At 40.3% G+C, this 17,940-nt stretch overlaps 1 protein-coding gene across 1 annotated transcript in view; it reads left to right on the top strand.

Annotated features, from left to right (window-relative positions):
* PTCD3 (pentatricopeptide repeat domain 3) overlaps positions 1-17,940 on the top strand; it is a 31,716-nt gene that overhangs the window by 739 nt on the left and 13,037 nt on the right. The window contains exons 2-8 of the mRNA XM_006900386.1: positions 3,654-3,706; positions 4,002-4,038; positions 11,098-11,143; positions 13,597-13,665; positions 14,129-14,233; positions 14,980-15,103; positions 16,511-16,626. Of these exons, the coding sequence (XP_006900448.1) occupies positions 3,654-3,706; positions 4,002-4,038; positions 11,098-11,143; positions 13,597-13,665; positions 14,129-14,233; positions 14,980-15,103; positions 16,511-16,626 (550 nt within the window). The remainder of the gene's footprint in view (positions 1-3,653; positions 3,707-4,001; positions 4,039-11,097; positions 11,144-13,596; positions 13,666-14,128; positions 14,234-14,979; positions 15,104-16,510; positions 16,627-17,940) is intronic.

Below are 17,940 nucleotides of genomic sequence, written 5' to 3'. Positions count from 1 at the left end.
ATGTTTTGTTAATTGTCCATACGTGGCCCAGGGGTAAAGAAATTGTGCTGCCATGCAACAACGCATAAATGTTTTTTAAAAGGGAACTGGTAGTAGGAAGGAAAATGGGCAACAATCAATGAAAATCCAACATTTCTGTAAACTTTGGTAAAAATCACAATTTTGTTAAACTGTGCTACCCACCCAAAGACACGTGGTTCAAATCCGCTAGCTGTTCGGAGGCCGAAGGATGGGTACTCACTTCGCTTGTGATTTACAGCTTCTGAAAACCTCTTGGAGAGTCAGCTAAGTCCGTTTTGACAACAAAGTACTTGGTAACCAGTCCAAAGATTATTATATTACTTTGAGAAGAACAAAAAGTCCCCCTTTTTTATCTGTTGTATTATTAAGCACTTTGTTTTAAAAATCAGTGCCTATACATTTGTGGTTCTAGTTCTGAATTTTTTATCATTACTTGATTATTAACCAAAAGGTCATTCGTTCAAATAAACCTAGCCACTCCATAGAATATGTTGTGCTTCAGTAAAGATTCCATCCTCTGAAGCTATTCTAAAGCTAACTATCAGTCGAGTGTGTATAGCAACGGTTTAGCTTGGTTTTCTGTTTGGGACTTTTTTAAAGTCCTTCATCTTTGTTGTTGTTTTTTTTAAAAAAAAAAAATGCCCCTTCTTTGTATAGGTGTTTTTCTTTGTGGTTTTTTAAAATATTTTTGGTTGAGGGTTTTTTCCCTTCATTCAAGCTTCTTGATTTTTTTTTAAATCTGTTAATAGTTCTCTTGAATTTTCAGCAATTATTCACCAAATCACAGAAAATTGAGATTTTAAGAATATTGGGTTTTGCTGCATAATAATTGTATGTTTAAGGCTTTTTATTCTTTAATAGGTTCAGGGTTTCCATTCATTCATTGTTGCCCTTTTCTCCCTGTCCACCCCTCCCCCCAATTCACTCTTCTCCTTGAAAAGTAAAAGAAAAACTCTTATTGTTACGCAGTCCCTCCCCCCAAGTCCACGCCACTGTGCAGCCTTCATTCTGGACTTCTGTAATGACAAGAATACCCGATCATATATTCTTTTTAAACAGTTCTCTCCCTCATCTGTTTCAATGCAGTATACGTCATTCCTCACATCTTTCACAGTCTACCCCAACCCTGGTGTCAGTCCCGTTGTACAACAGTGGCCCTATGCAATATTTGTCCTTTTGTGACTCAGATATTTCAATCAGCATAATGTCCTCCAGAGTCACCCATTTTGTATAATATTTCATGAGTTCCTTGTTTTTCAGTGCAACATAGTATTCTACTGTGTAAGTATACCAGAGCTTATCTATTCATTCGTTTGTTGATGGGCACTAGGGTTTTTTCCAGCTCTTTGCTATTGCAAACAAAGCTGCAGTATACATGAGTGTGCAAATATCTGCTTCAGTGGCCGTTAAGGATTCTTTAGTGTAAATTTGCAGTAGTGGAATTGCTGAGTCAAGCGGTATTTCTATTTGCAACTTACTGAGAAAGCGCCACACAGCCTTCCATAGTGGTTGCACCACTTTAAACTCCCACCAACAGTAAATAAGGGTTCCAGTTTCTCTGCGACCTTGCCAGCATTTGATGTTTACTGTTCTGCTAAATTTTGCTATTCTTACTGGGTTGGAGATGATATCTCGTAGTTGTTTTGTCTTTAGTATTTTTTGTGATACTGTTGTTTGACCTATTTCACCTCGTTCATCACATATTTATTTAGAATTTCATTGTGTGCTTGTGTGTATAGTTCTTACTAGAATTACTAATTTGATCCTATACATAAATGTTCCATGACTGTACATGTATTTACATACTATCCTTTAATACTTAGGAATGTTTTATCTTCTTGGTAAGTTGATCTTTTATTTTTATAATTATGTAATGTCCCTTTTTATATCTTGTATAGTTCCATGTTACTGAGTTTTATATGGCATGTAATAAAATAGCTATATTCATTTTCTTTTAACTTACAGTTGTATATTTTTTTATGTACAGTGTGAACATTTCTGGCTTTGAGGTGTCAAGAATAACTTTTTTTTTGTACTGCAGTTTTTCTTTGTGGAAGTAAAGTATTTTATCTTCTTTTGGGGTATAGAATTCAGAGTTAACAGAGGCCTTTTTTTGTTTTTAGTAATTTAATGATATGTAAATGTCAGCTGACAACAACTTTACCTACAGCAGATAGGAAACATTGTTTAATCCTGTACCATCCTCATTTCACTATGCTTAAGCTCATTCATTGTTGTATTCTCTCACTGTGTATTTTAAAGGTTTTCCTGTTTTCACTGACCTTCCACCTTTCCAGTGGGAAATCCTTTTCCATTGACTGGCCTCTCCTGATGACTTGCCCAGTATATTTAAGACAGTTTCACCATTTTTGCGTCTAAATCACCCTGGCTATGCTTCTTCCCAGACAAATGTGCTTATTGTTTTGGCAATCCGTGGGGTATTCAGTACTCTTTACCAATACTACAATTCAAAGGCTTTGGTCTTCCTTATTCATGGTCCAGCTTTCAGATGCGTAGGAGGCAATTGAAAATAGCCATGGCTTAGAACAATTGAACCTTAGTCTTTAAAGTGATGTCTATAAAGAGGATTTTCACAATAGATTTTCCCAATGCAACACTTGTTTTGGTTTCCTGACTGTTATCATGGGAGTTGCTTATGAATCCAAATCTAATTTACTTGTTGAGGACTCCAGTGGTAGTGATTTTGATGTGGGTTTGTGTTTTGTGTTCTTTCTTTCGAGATGAAATCCATATTGAAGGCTTTGGTCTTCACTAAGTGCTTCAAGTTTCAGCAACCAGAGTTGTATCTGCATAATTCAGGTTGTTGATGAGTTTCCTCTGCTGATGCTGGAGCCATATTCTTCATAAGTCCATAGGTTAGGAGTGTAGGAGTCCAAGTTCAGGATGCGAACTCTAAGGAAAGCCCCTCTCTCTCTCGGTTGTGGCAGAAAGCCCCTGTTTCTTTCAGAACCCTGGGCCTGGAGTTCTCAGGAGGTATGTATGTGTTCTGACCTCCAATATCAAGAAGTTTCATCATGCTGGGCCCTGGTCCAGAAAAATACCCCCGACTTCTGGTGATTATTATTTCTTAGTGGTCCTCCTGCGGCTGTCTTTGGAAAAGCAAACTACTTCATCTTTTTCCTGCAGAGTGGCTGATGGTATAGTCCTTGTGAGCTGCTCCACATATAATCCTAGGAGCTATATCAATTTAGTTATTTTATATATGTAAACATCACCCCTTTGCTCTCTCAAAGAAGAAAATGTTATACATAGGAATAGCTTCTGTTACTGTTCGGCTGTAGTCCTCCCTCATTTTTCAGGTCCTCCTGTTCTGGGGAATTAGTGCCTAGTGTTGGCATTTTTCTGTCCATTTCTTTGCCCAACCACAGCTGCTTTCACTGAGCTGTCCTCCACCAGTCAACAGTGATCTGTGTCCTACTGTTGTAAGAAACAAATAGCTTGTGAGTGTTGATCACTCTGCAGTGTCTCCAGTAGAGAATGTTCTGCAAACCCATAAATTATTCCATCGTTTCCGTCCACTGTATTGAAACTTTGGATCAAGATTCGCAGAGATGGACATGCTCTTATAACTATTTTAATGTGTATTATCTTTCTCCTTTTGATTTTTGCAGGTTATATTCGGGAAGTGCATCCCTCTCAAAAGTTGAAGGAGATGATGTAACAAGTATGTAAAAACTTGCTGTAATTATTCCTTTTTAAGAAATAATAAATTGTAGGGAGCTCTGGTGGTCTAGTGGCAAGAAGCTGCGCTGCAATCCTGAAGGCATTTGGTTTTAATCCACCAGATGCTCTGCTGGAGAAGGAGGGGCAATCTCCCCCTGTGCCAGTTGGATCTGATTTGATGGCACACACACAAAAAAAATTTTTTTAAAAAGAAATAACAAATTGTATTTCTTTGTTATAAGAGTATCAGGACACTTTGAGTCACTTTGTTTCTTTTTTTTTTTTTTAACTTTAAGGTATTGATGAAGTGGTCATTCCAAGGAAGAAAACTTGGTGGGTATTCAAATCCCTGTTCATTTAGCCTGTGGTTGGTTACTCCTCAGGAGCACAATATGATGTTAGATGTTGGGAGATAGGGATGTTGTGGTTGTTAGCTGCCATTGAGTACAGCTCATAGCAGCCTGTAAATAGCAGATCTAAACCCTGTCCTATCCTCTGTCAGACATTTGGTTTAGGGTCTTCCTATCTTTCACTCTCCCTCCAACTTTCTAAACATGATGTTCCTCTCCCAAGGAATAACCTTTCCTAGCAACATGCTCAACGTATGTGAGATGAAGCTTTATCATCTTTGCCTCCAAAGAGCACTCTGGCTGCACCATTTCCAAGACATAGCAGTTTGTTGTTTTGGCAGTCCATGGGATACTCACTACTCTTCCAGTACCACAGTTCAAAGGCATCAATTCTTCTGTCATCCTTATACATTATCCAGCTCTCAGATGCATAACAGGTGTCTTAAAAGATCATAGCGTGAATCAGGTGCACCTTAGTCCTCAAACTAACATCATTACTCCTCAGTAGTTTAGAGAACTTTCTGACGATCAGCTTTCTCAGTGCAGTTTGTCTCCTGATCACTAGTACCAAGCACATTGATTGTGTGTCCAAGTAAGATGACATCTTTGACAGTATCAATCCTTTCTCCTTCCATGATGGAGTAGTGAGGAATTTTGGTTTTTTGACATTGAGATGCAATCCATACTGAAGGCTGAAGTGTTTTCCACAGCAAGTACAAGTCCTCCTTACTTTTAAGCAAGCAAAGTTTTATCATCTATATGTTGTTGTTGTTGTTATGTGCCCTCGAGTCACTTGCGACTCATAGTGACCCTATGTACAACAGCCCTAAACTCTGCTCTGTCCTGTGCCAGTCACACTGTCTCTGACAGTCACATCCTGATTATCCCAGTCGCTGAATCAATCCACCTCATAGAGGGCCTTCCCCTCCTGCGCTGTCCCTCCAACTTCCAAGCATGATGTCCTTCTCCAAGGACCGGTCTCTCCTTACAACGTGTCCAAAATATGTTAGACAGAGCCTCAGAATCCTTGCCTCCAAGGAGCCACCTGGTTTAACCCTTTCAAGGATGAATCTGTTTTCCTAGCAGTCCATGGTACTCTCAATACTCTTCACCACCACAGCTCAAAGGCATCAATTCTCCTTCTATCCTCCTTGGTCATTGTCCAACTGTCTGATGCATGACAAGTGATTGCAAAGACCATGGCCTGTATCAGACGCACCTTAGTCTCCAGAGAGACACCATTGCTCTTCAGTACTTTGGTGAGGCCTCTGAAAACCCTATGTACAACAGAATGCATGTAGATAACAGAAAGGGCAACTGAAGTTGAGCTTTCAAGTATGGAAATACAAAGGAAGAGGAGCATTTGTAAGCAGACACTAGTGATTGAGACATGGAATGTGAGAACCATGAATGTAGGAAAATTAGATGTTGTTAAGGAAGAAATGGAACGCATAAATATTGACATACTAAGCATTGGCGAGATGAGATGGACTGGCATGGGGCATTTTGAGTCAGATGACCATATGATATATTACTCTAGAGATGAAAAGGTGAGAAAAAACGGAGTTGCTTTCATGGTTAAAAAAGTCATTGCTGGATCCATCTTGAAGTACAATATTGTGAGTGACAGGATAATACTTATACGCATACAAAGAAGTCCAGTGAATACCACTATCATTCAGATATATGCACCAACAACCAGAGCCAAGGAAAAGGATATAGAAGATTTTTATCAACTTTTTCAATCAGAGATCGATCGAATATGCAATCAAGATGCATTGATAATAATGGGTGACTGGAATGCAAAAGTTGGAAACAGAGAAGAAGATTCAGTAGTTGGAAAACATGGACTCGGTGACAAATGGAGCTGGAGAGAGAATGATTGATTTTTGCACAGTCAATGACTTATACATAGTAAATAAGTTTTTAAAGAGACAAACGCAGGTTATATACATGGATTTCACTTGATGGTATACATAGGAATCAGATCGGTTACATCTGTGGAAAGAACCGCTGGAGAAGCTCAATATCAGCTGTGAAAATTAGGCCATGAGCTGATAGTGGAACAGACCACCAACTACTCATATGCAAGTTCAAGCTGAAGTTGAGGAAAATTAAACCAAATCCACGGCAACCAAAATATGACTTAGAGTCTATCCCACCTGAATTTCAGAGCCATCATCTATATACCAATGGTTATTGATGAGCTTTCCTCCAATCCTAATGCCACATTCTTTGTAGAAGAGTCCAGTTTCTCGAATAATTTGCTCAACAAACAGATTAAATAGGTATGGAGAATGGATACCACACTGACAATAGGGATAGGGTGTGAATATGTTCATCAATAGATTGCTTAAATTCTAGTAGGAAGCATCAGAGAATAAGTCAATAAATAGATCAGTCATCTAGGTGTTGGGCTAGAAGGAAATATGACTAGATGTGAAAGGTCAGATGGGAATATGAGTAATATTGAGAGAACATTCTACAAGAAGGAACTGCTTATGTGGGGGGGAACCTGGAGACCAGTGAGTAAAAGGGAATAAGACTGACTTAAAAGTAGAACTAAAAGTCCTTCAACAAAGGATGATTCTTTATGAGGACTTTATAAAAAGTCATGAATACTTCTGTAAGAAAAGCTTTTTTTACTTGTGAATGTCATCTCTCAGGTGATCAGACACATTCGTTGCACTGGCCATTTTTAATGAGAGTACATAAATAGTGTGGGCTGAACACTTTATTTCCTGAATTTACCTTTTGAACAAATTAGCCTCTCCTTTTTCAGCTTTTGTTGAATATATAAGGTTTTATTGGGACTCGTTTGTTATATGTTGTCTACAGTGATAGCTGAGTGGTTTTGAGACACCATGTCTTTTACAGACCTCAAAACAGAGGAGGAAAACACAATCACTGTACCAAAAAGAACTGGCCACTGATAGATTGCCATTAGGAGCATATGATCAAGAACCAATGGTGATGGAGGAAGAGATTCAAGCTGCCCTGAAGGCACTGGCAAAAAATAAGGCCCAGGAATCAACAGGATAACCACTTGACATGTTTTAATGTAACAGATGCAGCCCTGTATATGCTCACCAGTCTATGCAAGGAAATTTGGAAGACAGCTACCTGGCCAGGTGAGTAGAAGAGATCCATATTTGTCCTATTTCCCGAGAAAAGTGATCTAATAAAATGTGATAATTGAAAAATATTACTAATTTTGGGGGGTGAGCAGGAATAAAATGTACAATGAATGAATGAATAGAAATTCAAATTCTCTATAAACTTTCATTAAAATCTCAACATGTTGCTGCAAATAACATCATTCATATGAAGTGTACTAATGCATTTATTTGTTAATTATTCAATACCAAAAAAATGTGTTTCTAAGCACAGTCATCAATTTAAGTGTGGCAACATGTTAAAAACCCTTTTTTAAAAAAATCACTGATTTCACCTACAAGCAAATTTTTATTAGTTTTAATGAACATTTCAGCCTCCAATACGGATTGAGGCTCAGTGTCAAGAAGACAGATTCTCACCCCTGGACCAATTGGCAGCATCAGGATAGATGGTGAAGAGATTGAGATTGTACACAGCTTTAGTTTGCTTGGCTCCACAGTCAACACTCTTGGCACCAGTAGCCAGGAAATTAAAAGGCGTATTGCCATGGGAAAGTCTGCTGTTAGGGACCTCTCCAAAGTACAAGACCAATGGTGTCTCTCTGGAGACTAAGGTGCATCTGATACAGGCCATGGTCTTCGCAATCACTTGTTATGCATCAGAGAGTTGGACAATGACCACGGAGGATAGAAGAATTGATGCCTTTGAGCTGTGGTGCTGGAGAAGAGTATTGAGAATACCATGGACTGCTAGGAAAACAAACAGATTCATCCTTGAAAGGGTTAAACCAGGTGGTTCCTTGGAGGCAAGGATTCTGAGGCTCCGTCTAACATACTTTGGACATGTTGGGAGGAGAGACCGGTCCTTGGAGAAGGACATCATGCTTGGGAGAGTGGAGGGACGGCGCAGGAGGGGAAGGCCCTCTATGAGGTGGATTGATTCAGTGACTGGGATAATCGGAATAGGAGTGTCAGAGACAGTGCAATTAGCACAGGACAGAGCAGAATTTAGGGCTGTTGTACATAGGGTCGCTATGAGTCGCAAGCGACTTGACGGCACATAACAACAACAGTGAACATTTACAGAGATTTTGGATTTCCATTCATTGTTGCATTTTTCTCCCTGCCCACCCCCCAGTTTTCTCCTCTCTGAAAAGTAAAAGAAAAATTCCTTCATTGGTATACAGTCACCCCCACACCACCGCCGCCCCAGTACACTGTTGTTGTTGTTATGATGTGCCGTCGAGTTGTTCGCGACTCAGCGATCCTATGTACAACAGCCCTAAACCCTGCTCTATCCTGTGCCAATCTCACTGCCTCTCACACACCCATCCCGATTACCCCAGTCACTGAATCAATCCACCTCATAGAGGGTCTTCCCCTCCTGTGCTGTCCCTCTACTCTACCCAACATGATGTCCCTCTCCAAAGACCTGTCTCCTTGCAGCATGTCCAAAGTATGTCAGGCGAAGCCCCAAAATCCTTGCCTCCAAGGAGTAGCCTGGTTTAACCCTCTCTAGAATGAATCTGTTTGTTTTCCTGGCAGTCCATGGTACATTCAATACTCTTCTCCAGCACCACAGCTCAAAGGCGTCAATTCTCCTTCTATCCTCCCTAGTCAATGTCCAACTCTCTGATGCATAACAAGTGATTGCAAAAACCATGGCCTGTATCAGGCACACCTTAGTCTCCTAAGAGACACCGTTGCTCTTGAGTACTTTAGAGAGGTCCGTAATAGCAGACTTTCCCATCACAATACGTTTTTTGATTTTCTGGCTGCTGGTGCCGAGAGTGTTGACTGTGGGGCCGAGCAAACTGAAGCTGTGAACAGTCTCAATCTCTTTGCCATCCATCCTGATGCTACCAGTTGGTCCAGTGTGAGAATCTTTGTGTGCTTATACCGCCAAATCAGATCTGACTGGTATAGGAGATTGTCCCTCCTTTTCCAGTAGAACATCTGGTGGATTTGAACCCCGTACCTTTGGGATTGCAGTGCAGCTTCTTGCCACTCGGCCACTACAGCTCCCCTCCGAGTACACTATGCAACCTTAATTCTGGACTCCTGTGATGGCCATAATACCCTATCATCTATCGCTTTTAAACTGTTCTCTCCCTCATCTGTTTCAATGCAGTATACATAATTTATTCAGTTTTTCTCAGTCTTACCACAACCTTGATGTCAGTCCCATTCTACAACAGTGGTAACAATACAATATTTGTGTCTCTGTGACTACAAGCAAATTTTCTTCAAAAAATTAAAGATCATCCAAAAACACCTAGAACTGTACATTGGCAGAGAGCTGCCATAAGTTCAAGGTGGCTTTGGAAGAGGCTGTGGCACTATGAATATCATTGATGATGTCAAATGGATCTTGGCTGAAAATTAAAAATGACAAAAAAATGTCTGTGTTTTATTGACTGTAAAAGCATTTGTGTGAATCATAGCAAACTCTGAATCCCAGAACACTTAATTCCGATTATATGAAATCTACACTTAAACCAAGAAGTTGGTGTCTTAACAGCAAGGGAACACTGATATCATCAGACAGATGATTTAAAATCAAAGTGTGCATCGGGGCTGTATCTTGTCTCCAAACCTTGTTCAGCCTGTATACTGAACAAATCATTCTGGAAGCTGGACTTTATCTAGACTGGGGCATCAGGATTAGACTAAGAAAGACTAAATAACCTGCATTGCACAGATGATACAGCCATGCTGGCTGAAAACAAGGACTTGAGGCACTTGATGTAGAAGATCAAGACCACAGCCTTCAATATGGATTACATCTCAGCATCATGAAAACCACTGGACCAGTAGGTTTCATCATAATAGATGGAGAAAATTTTGAAATTGTCAACAATATCATCTTGACTTGGATCCATAATCAGCACCCTTGGTAATAGCAGTCAGAAGGCAATTAGGAGGTCTATAGCTTTAATAAAATCCTAAAGAATGACTAACTTGAGTAATTTAGCCTGTGATCTTTCCAACCACCTGCTATTCATCTGAGAGCTGGGCAGTAAGTAAGAATTAGAGAAGAATTGAGGCCATTGAGTTCTGATATTGGAGAAAAGTACTGAATATCCCATGGACTACCAAAAGAACAGATATGTCTTAGGAAAAGTGCAGCCAGAGTGCTCCTTAGAGAAAAGGGTAGCAAGCTTTCATCTCATGTCCTTTGGACATGTTGATAGGAGGAGCTGTTCCTTGGAGAAAGTTACCATGCTTGGAAAGGTGGAGGGTCAGCCAAGGAGAATAAGACTGACAAGGAGATGAATTGACACAGATGACTGCAGCAGTGAACTAGAGTTTGTTAGAGATGGTGAGAATGGCACAAGATAGGACAGGGTTCAATCTGAGGGTCATTATGAGTCATCCTCAGTTCTGTAGCAAAGAACATATAGTCATTTGTTCTGTAAGTTGTGAAAATGTGTTAATTAGAGAATACTGAAAGAAAATGTCTTTGTCACTCTTGGCTAAAATTATATTAAATGTAACTTTTAAAAATAAACTCAACAAGTATTCTGTACATCTGACATTATTTAATTGTGATGTAGTAGAAACTTTTGTGTTTTAAGTGACAATCTTGTGCATGTTGTATTTAACTGAGTTAACTTTTGGTTTAGTTTGTTTAGTATTTTTTTCCCTTTTTTTGAACTGAAAAGCATTTATAGCATAGGCATATAAATACATGTTGATCCAGATATGACAAGCTTACCTTAATGGAAACATACTACATTAAGGCAAAAGAACTAGACTTTTTCCTTGTTTTGTGATTTAATCTGAGATAGATACTACCTCCAGTTGAGACTTATATGTAATTAAACATACAATTTCTAATCTCTGCACAGATAGCCAATTAAGGCTATCTGTGCAGAGACTAGAAATCATCTAGTGTGTGGCTGACTGCTTTTTCTCATTCTTAGGGATAAAGTGGCTGTTCTTCAGGCACTTGCATCCACAGTAACCCGGGTGAGTAGGATTTACAGAGTTTTATATCTAACAGGTAATAATGTATTTCATGGTCATACCTCCTCATTGTTGAGAATTCAACTGTTCGCCTATCTACAGTTTTGGAAATTTTCTAATCAGTTCTCTTTATTTGATAAAAGAGACTAGCCCTTTTTTTAAAGACTTGAGGTGAGCACCCAAGGTTGCTTAGGATGTTAAAGCCTTAGCACGAGTCCCTGTCTCCTGTCCCCACGTTCACTGCTAACCAGTCCTCAGCAGTGATCTCTAAATGTCAGCAGCTGAATAGGTCGTTAAAATGTGTCCTCCTTGAGGATGGTTTGAGTTTGGTGACTAAAATTCAAGTGATGCAGAGAACAGCTTGAAGAAATTCTGTACTTGTCATGCTGCAAAAGAACTTTGCAAAAGGAATTGATTAGAAGTAATGAAATAAGCTTTTGGGGTTGAACTTCAGAGTATCCAGTGCTACTTACAGCTGGAAAGGGTAGGAAGAAGAGCAGGTTGCCAGGGAAATGCCACTTGAGGCAGAATTGAGTTTGACATTCCTGTTTCTCTGAGGTCAGGAAGAGTATGCACATCAGTAAGGGAGGAGAATTGGCAGGTGAGTAGAAAGAAGTCAGATGTGTCACCAAAATGAAGTGTTTTTATTTAGATACCAAGACAGTCATCTCTAAGGATGAATGAGAGCTGATTCCATGTCTTCCGAGAGTCATGCAGAGCCTAGAATTGCTGTCACTTGCTTGCCTTTGTAGACCTAGTGTGTCTGGCTGCACAGCATACCTTATTTTAAGTATTGTCCTGGTTCCCCCAAGTGCTACAGTAGTGTCCCAGAGGATTTTCTTGGCTATAATCAGTATGGAAGCAGATTGTCAGGCCTTTTCTCCACCAAGCTGCTAGGTAGGTTCCAGCTGCCAGCCTTTTCATTAGCAGCCATGCACTTAACTGAAGAAGAAATGAAGGTAGAGGGATGGAGGCTTTGAAAGTGGCAGAAGGAAGCTAGGACCAAAAAATCTGCCTGGGTTTGAGCATAGCCTTCTTTGAGCACTGCAAGTGGGCTCAGGTAACTCCAACTTAATACAAATTGGCATGGACACAGAGCAGTTCATGGTGATTCTTCTCCTCTTTCCTTTCCCAAAGGAAGAAGGTCAAGGAAAGGGAGTTCTGAGAGAGGAGAAGAAGAAGGAAGTGGGGGTTTGGTGGTCTCAGATAATGCTTTTGTTCAAAGTTCTACCTGGGTACAGAGACCAGTATTCCTGTGTTCTACCCTCAGGGCTCAGTGTATTCATGCCCATATGAGGAGGGTCTCTTAGGTGATGCTGAATGTAGTGCAGATGGTGATCATACCCTGGAGGAAGGACATTGGTTTTTTTGGGTTTAGTTAACTTGGACAGTCCTTGCCTAAAGTTTAAAAATTTAATAGTTCCTAGTGGAACTATTACAATGAATAGGAAGATGCATTTTTGACAAAGCAGTTCCAGGTGATTGAGCCTTTGTTGACTTTAAACTGCATAATTAGCCAAATTTTGTGGAACTGTGCATAATGTGGAGAATTGTTGTTGTGTACCATTGAGTGAGAATTGACCCATAGCTGACCCTCCAGTGCGTTTTCAGAGGCAGATTGCCTGTAGGAGATGGCCTGACCTCCTCCTATGGAGCAGATGGTGGATTTGAATCTCATGCCTTTGAAATGGCAGCACAGTTTCTTACCACTGGACTCCTGTCACTTCCTCTATAAGATGGGGGTGGGGGGGATGTGTCAGTATATATTTGTGTGTATGTGTTGCATTGGGAAACTCAGTTGTCAGCTCCAGAGATTGATGAGCAGTGACATCCAGCTGGAGACTAAAGTGCACCTGATCCGGGCTATAGTCTTTGCAGTTATGTGCTATGCATCAGAAAGCTGGACAGTGACTAGGAATGATAGAGAATTGATGCCTTTGAGCTGTGGTGCTGGAGAAGAGTGTTGAATATACCATGGACTGCTAGGAGGACAAACGAGTTTGTCCTGGGGAGGGTGAAGCCAGGCTGCTCCTTAGAGGTAAGGATTCTGAAGCTTTGTCTGAGTGACATACTTTGGTCATGTTGCAAGGAGGAACCAATCCTTGGAGAGAGACTTCATGTTTGGGAGAGTGGAAGGACAGCGCAGGAGATGAGATGAGACAGCTCGATGAGCTAGATCGATTCAGTGATTGGGGTAATGGGGCTAGGTGTGTCGGAGACAGTGAGGTTGGCACAGAATAGAGCAGAGTTTAGGGCTTTTGTACATAGGGTCACTATGAGTCGCAAGCAACTTGATGGCACATAACAACGTGTATATATATCTTTATTCTGTGCCACTTGTGTATATTATAATACATGTATAATTAAATTGATGGCATAGAATCTTTGATCACCATCGAAAGCTCCTGTGGCCCTCTTACCAAACCCCAGTAGAGACCTCTCTTGTCTTTCCACAGGATGCCACCGCTGTGCCTTATGCCTTTCAGGATGATCCTTACCTCATACCAACATCTGCTGTGGAATCTGTGAGTGCTTCCTGGGAGTTTTTAATATCAGTCTTGCAGTATCCGTTAGAAGAATGCATCTGCATCTTAATTATATTGTAAAATTTTTTTAGCGTTTACAGATGCTAATAGAATTTCATATGCTTTCTCTTTTCTTTAGTGATTTTGTAAAAACTATTTAAAAGCATTGTCTGTGGAGGAGAGGATTTTTTTACACATATATTGGTTTTTCACACAAGTTTAAATGCATTGTACACCTTGAACTGTTTAAAAGATGTGAACTGAAGTTATAGAATGCTCTATAGGAGAAATGGATACGTAATTTATTTCTAATTGAATTTCCGAGTTATTGTGCTTTGTTTTTTGTTTTGTGTTGTTTTTGTTTGTTTGTTTTTTGAGGACTTGATTATGGTGATTGTTTGATCTCCATGGGTGTAAATTAGATGTAAATAACAATTTCTGTCTCTCCCCCCCCCCCAAATAGCGTTCATTTTTATTGGCGAAGAAGTCTGGCGAAAATGCAGCAAAGTTTATTATGAATTTACATCCTAAATTTTTTCAGAAGGACATAGCTGAACCCCATATACCGGTAAGGAGAGGTAATTCAATTTTGATAGAATATCTATAAATGTAAGTGAAATCTCACTTTTGGGACTGATATTTAAGCAAGCGTGAATACTGGTTGCTCGCTTGAATGACAAACCTTTGGGGGTGTGGCAGTATGTATTTCCCCCATTTGGTGTCTGTTGACCCCTGACTTTGTAACTGAGCCTTTTTTTCTACTTCTGGCCTTGAGCACCAGATTTCCTGCTTAGCGGTTTCCTGCTCAACATCTTCCTCTTACTCCATGTGTGTGCTTTTTCTGCTTGGATAAAATGTGCAACCTGTCTGATGTCTTTGTATATCTAACCCTGCCCCTCCTCCGTGGAGCACTGCCACCCACTTCCTCTTTGTTCTTTGCCTCTTTAGTGAGTGCATGCAGTGTTGGTTAGAGCTTCAGTCCAGTGTAAGCCAGACATGTGCCTGCAGTTACCAGTAAAAACCAGGCTTGTCCTGTCCAAAACCATTCCCTCCTTTCATATTTCTCCTTCCCAAAACATTCCCACAAAAGACATCTGCTTTTCATTGACTCCTAAATAAAAATTAAAATGCCAGTGTGATTATGTAGATAAAAGGAATACAGATAGACATGCTAAATAAGTCTAGTACAGGAAACATAAATTGGGACAGTGTAGGTAATAAAAATTTATCATACTTAGTTATCATATTACATTTACCTGTTTGTAGTAACATTCAATATTTGTTGAGTGGTGTGGTTTGGTTTTTGTTTTTCAGTGTTTAATGCCCGAATACTTTGAACCTCAGATTGAAGACATAAGTGAAGCTGCCCTGAAGGAACGTATTAAGCTCAAAAAAGTTAAAGCTTCAGTGGATATGTTTGATCAACTCTTACAAGCAGGTAAGCAAGTTTATTTAAAAGTCACTAAGAAAATAACCTAAGATGAGTGAGTCATTAATTTCACGAGTTTTGTGGAGTTCCAAGTCCTTACATTGTTAGATGGCTGTAAAATTGAGGTTCTGTTTGAACTTCATTTTACAGATGAGGTGGAGTTGCCACTATCTTAGTTTCTGATGATTTTCTAGCATCTTCTGATGCTTCACTACAGACAGGAGTTATAGAACCATTCTTACTGAGCTCCATGTCAGTTTTTACCATTGGATGAGTACAAGTTGAACTTAAAATGTCCTGCATATATGTACTTTTCCTCCTTTTTTTGTAAGGGACACAGAATGTCCTCAAGTATATTTGGATAACAGGGCCAGCAGTGTCAGTAAGAAAATAATTCGTTCAGTATTTTTTTCCCAGGTTAGTGCAGCTCTGAAATGCTGCATTTGAATTCTATACCCTGTATCCTCCATTCTGTTCTATCTTTATACCTTTAAAAATGTCCATAGGGGCACTTACACTATCAGAATATTTTAATTTGTTTTCTCAAGATGAGAACATAATGTTTTGAGAAGTAAGTTCTGTATTGGGCACATCCAGCTAGATTTTCTGTATCAGCATTTCAGTAGGGGCCTAAGGCCAGGTAGAATCCCTCCAATCATATTTGTGAAAATAAAACTAGACCGAGGGGATTAAGGCAAGTAGTTTGCAGAGTGTTCATTTTGCAGATGAAAGGTGAAACTGATTTCTCTCAGGGTATGAATATGGGAAATAAGTGAGCTTGGGGCTCAGCTTCCTCACCCTGTCCCATCCCTCTTCACTCCCACAACCCCAAGTGATTTAAGTGAAAATTCAGAGCAACCCGATTTTCTGTTTAGCTGTTTTATGCACCTTTGTTTGACGACAGTCCTCAGCAGTCCACTTTCTAATTGCACTCTAGCTGCTATTTCCCTGTGCTTTGCTGTGGAAAGGAGGAACTTGTCTGTCCTTCTCTGTCCCTGTCCGCCCTGGATCCCAGGCGGACACTGCCTGTGGGACGCTCCCTGTAGGTCTTGTGTTGCTGGTGGTCCTAGAGAGTTAGTATCTGCTTGGTTTTACTGTCACCTTCTGGCCCTGTCCCTTGTTTGGCAGAAAGTTGAGCCACAGGGTGTTTAGTTCCTGGTCAGAAGGGTAGCCAAGAACTTGAGTCTTGGGCGAGAGGGGAGGGTCAACCTGAAGGTTTTGTGTCAGACAACATGGTTATAGGGGTTGAATTTTTTTTTTTTTATACAGCAGTATTGAATGAATACCTAATAGATTGATAAAGTGGTGGATGCTATTAAGTGTGGCCAGCAATATCATAGAAGATTGTCAAAGAGCTGGTGACTCTTCACTGTTTCAAGGTCTCTTTTTTTCTCTCTCTCCCTCTCCCCCCCAAAGGAACCTCCGTGTCCCTGGAAACAACTAATGGTCTCTTGGATTTATTGTGTTACTATGGTGACCAGGAGCCCCCTGCTGATTATAATTTTCAACAAACTGAAAAAGCGGAAGACTCGGTAATTACCCCCTAGCATTCATAAAGATACTGTTGTTTAAATATCTTCAGAAGAGTCTTTTGCCATGTATCAGGACAGAGCAAGGGCCTCCTGCTGAGATGTAGAGCCTTGGTAAAGGTTGTGCATGTGAAACGAGATTTAAACAATTACTTTAATCCTAGTTCCCTTTTCTAAAAATATCCTAAATTCTTCCTTTTCCTGTGAGCGGCTTCAGGTAATCTGCCAACATGGTTCGCTACTCACTTGACCCGGAAAACCCCACAAAATCATGCAAATCAAGGGTATGCATATCCGGAAAGCCACCAAGTATCTGAAAGATGTCACTTTGCAAAAGCAGTGTGTGCCTTTCCGACGATACAATGGTGGAGTTGGTAGGTGTGCCCAGGCCAAACAGTGGGGTTGGACACAGGGTCGGTGGCCCAAAAAGAGTGCCGAGTTTTTGCTGCATATGCTTAAAAACGCTGAAAGTAATGCTGAACTTAAGGGTTTAGATGTTGATTCTCTGGTCATTGAGCATATCCAGGTGAACAAAGCTCCCAAGATGCGCCGCCGCACATACAGAGCTCATGGTCGGATTAACCCCTACATGAGCTCCCCCTGCCATATTGAGATGATCCTTACTGAAAAGGAACAGATTGTTCCTAAACCAGAAGAGGAGGTTGCCCAGAAGAAAAAGATCTCCCAGAAGAAACTAAAGAAACAAAAACTCAAGAATAAATAAGTCATCAAATAAAATTAAAACTTAAAAAAAAAAACCCTAAACTAGCCCACCACACACAGACAAAGCTTTGATCAGAATTTCTTCAGTAAGGCTCTCTGTTATCACTTATGTGTCATAAACAGAAAAATCATCTGGCTGCAGCCCTCATGCACACAGAGGCTGAGAAGAGGGAGCTTGCTAGGCCGGACTGGGGGAGGGGAAAGGTCTGGGCAGCGTATGCAATTAGGGCTGACGGGCTGATGGCTGGGCTCCACCCAGAGCTCAGTTTTTATACGTAGATCCCAAAGAACAAAGATCTATAAGTGAAGTTCCTTAGAAGATTTAAAAAAAAAAAAAGAAAGAAATATATTTATAATTGTTAAAGAAAAATGGCCATGTCCAATGGGAGGCTGACTCAATCATGATAGTAGAGTGTTAAGTAGTTATTTGAAAATGCCAGTGTATCACTACTTGGATATCCTAAAAGCTCACTGCTACTGAGTATCTTTCAGTTTTGAGAACTTAAGACAAAGCAAAAGGCATAGGGCTTGCAAGGCTGATCTTTCCAGAGTGAGCTGCTCCACCCCCTGATAAATTCAGTCTGTGGGCCTTTG

The sequence above is a fragment of the Elephantulus edwardii genome, unplaced genomic scaffold (assembly GCF_000299155.1).
Source record: "Elephantulus edwardii isolate Elephantulus edwardi_28Jun2011 unplaced genomic scaffold, EleEdw1.0 scaffold00283, whole genome shotgun sequence".
NCBI lineage: Eukaryota > Metazoa > Chordata > Mammalia > Macroscelidea > Macroscelididae > Elephantulus > Elephantulus edwardii.
Note: the sequence above shows the minus strand (reverse complement) of the source record. Positions and strands in the feature narration are given on the sequence as shown.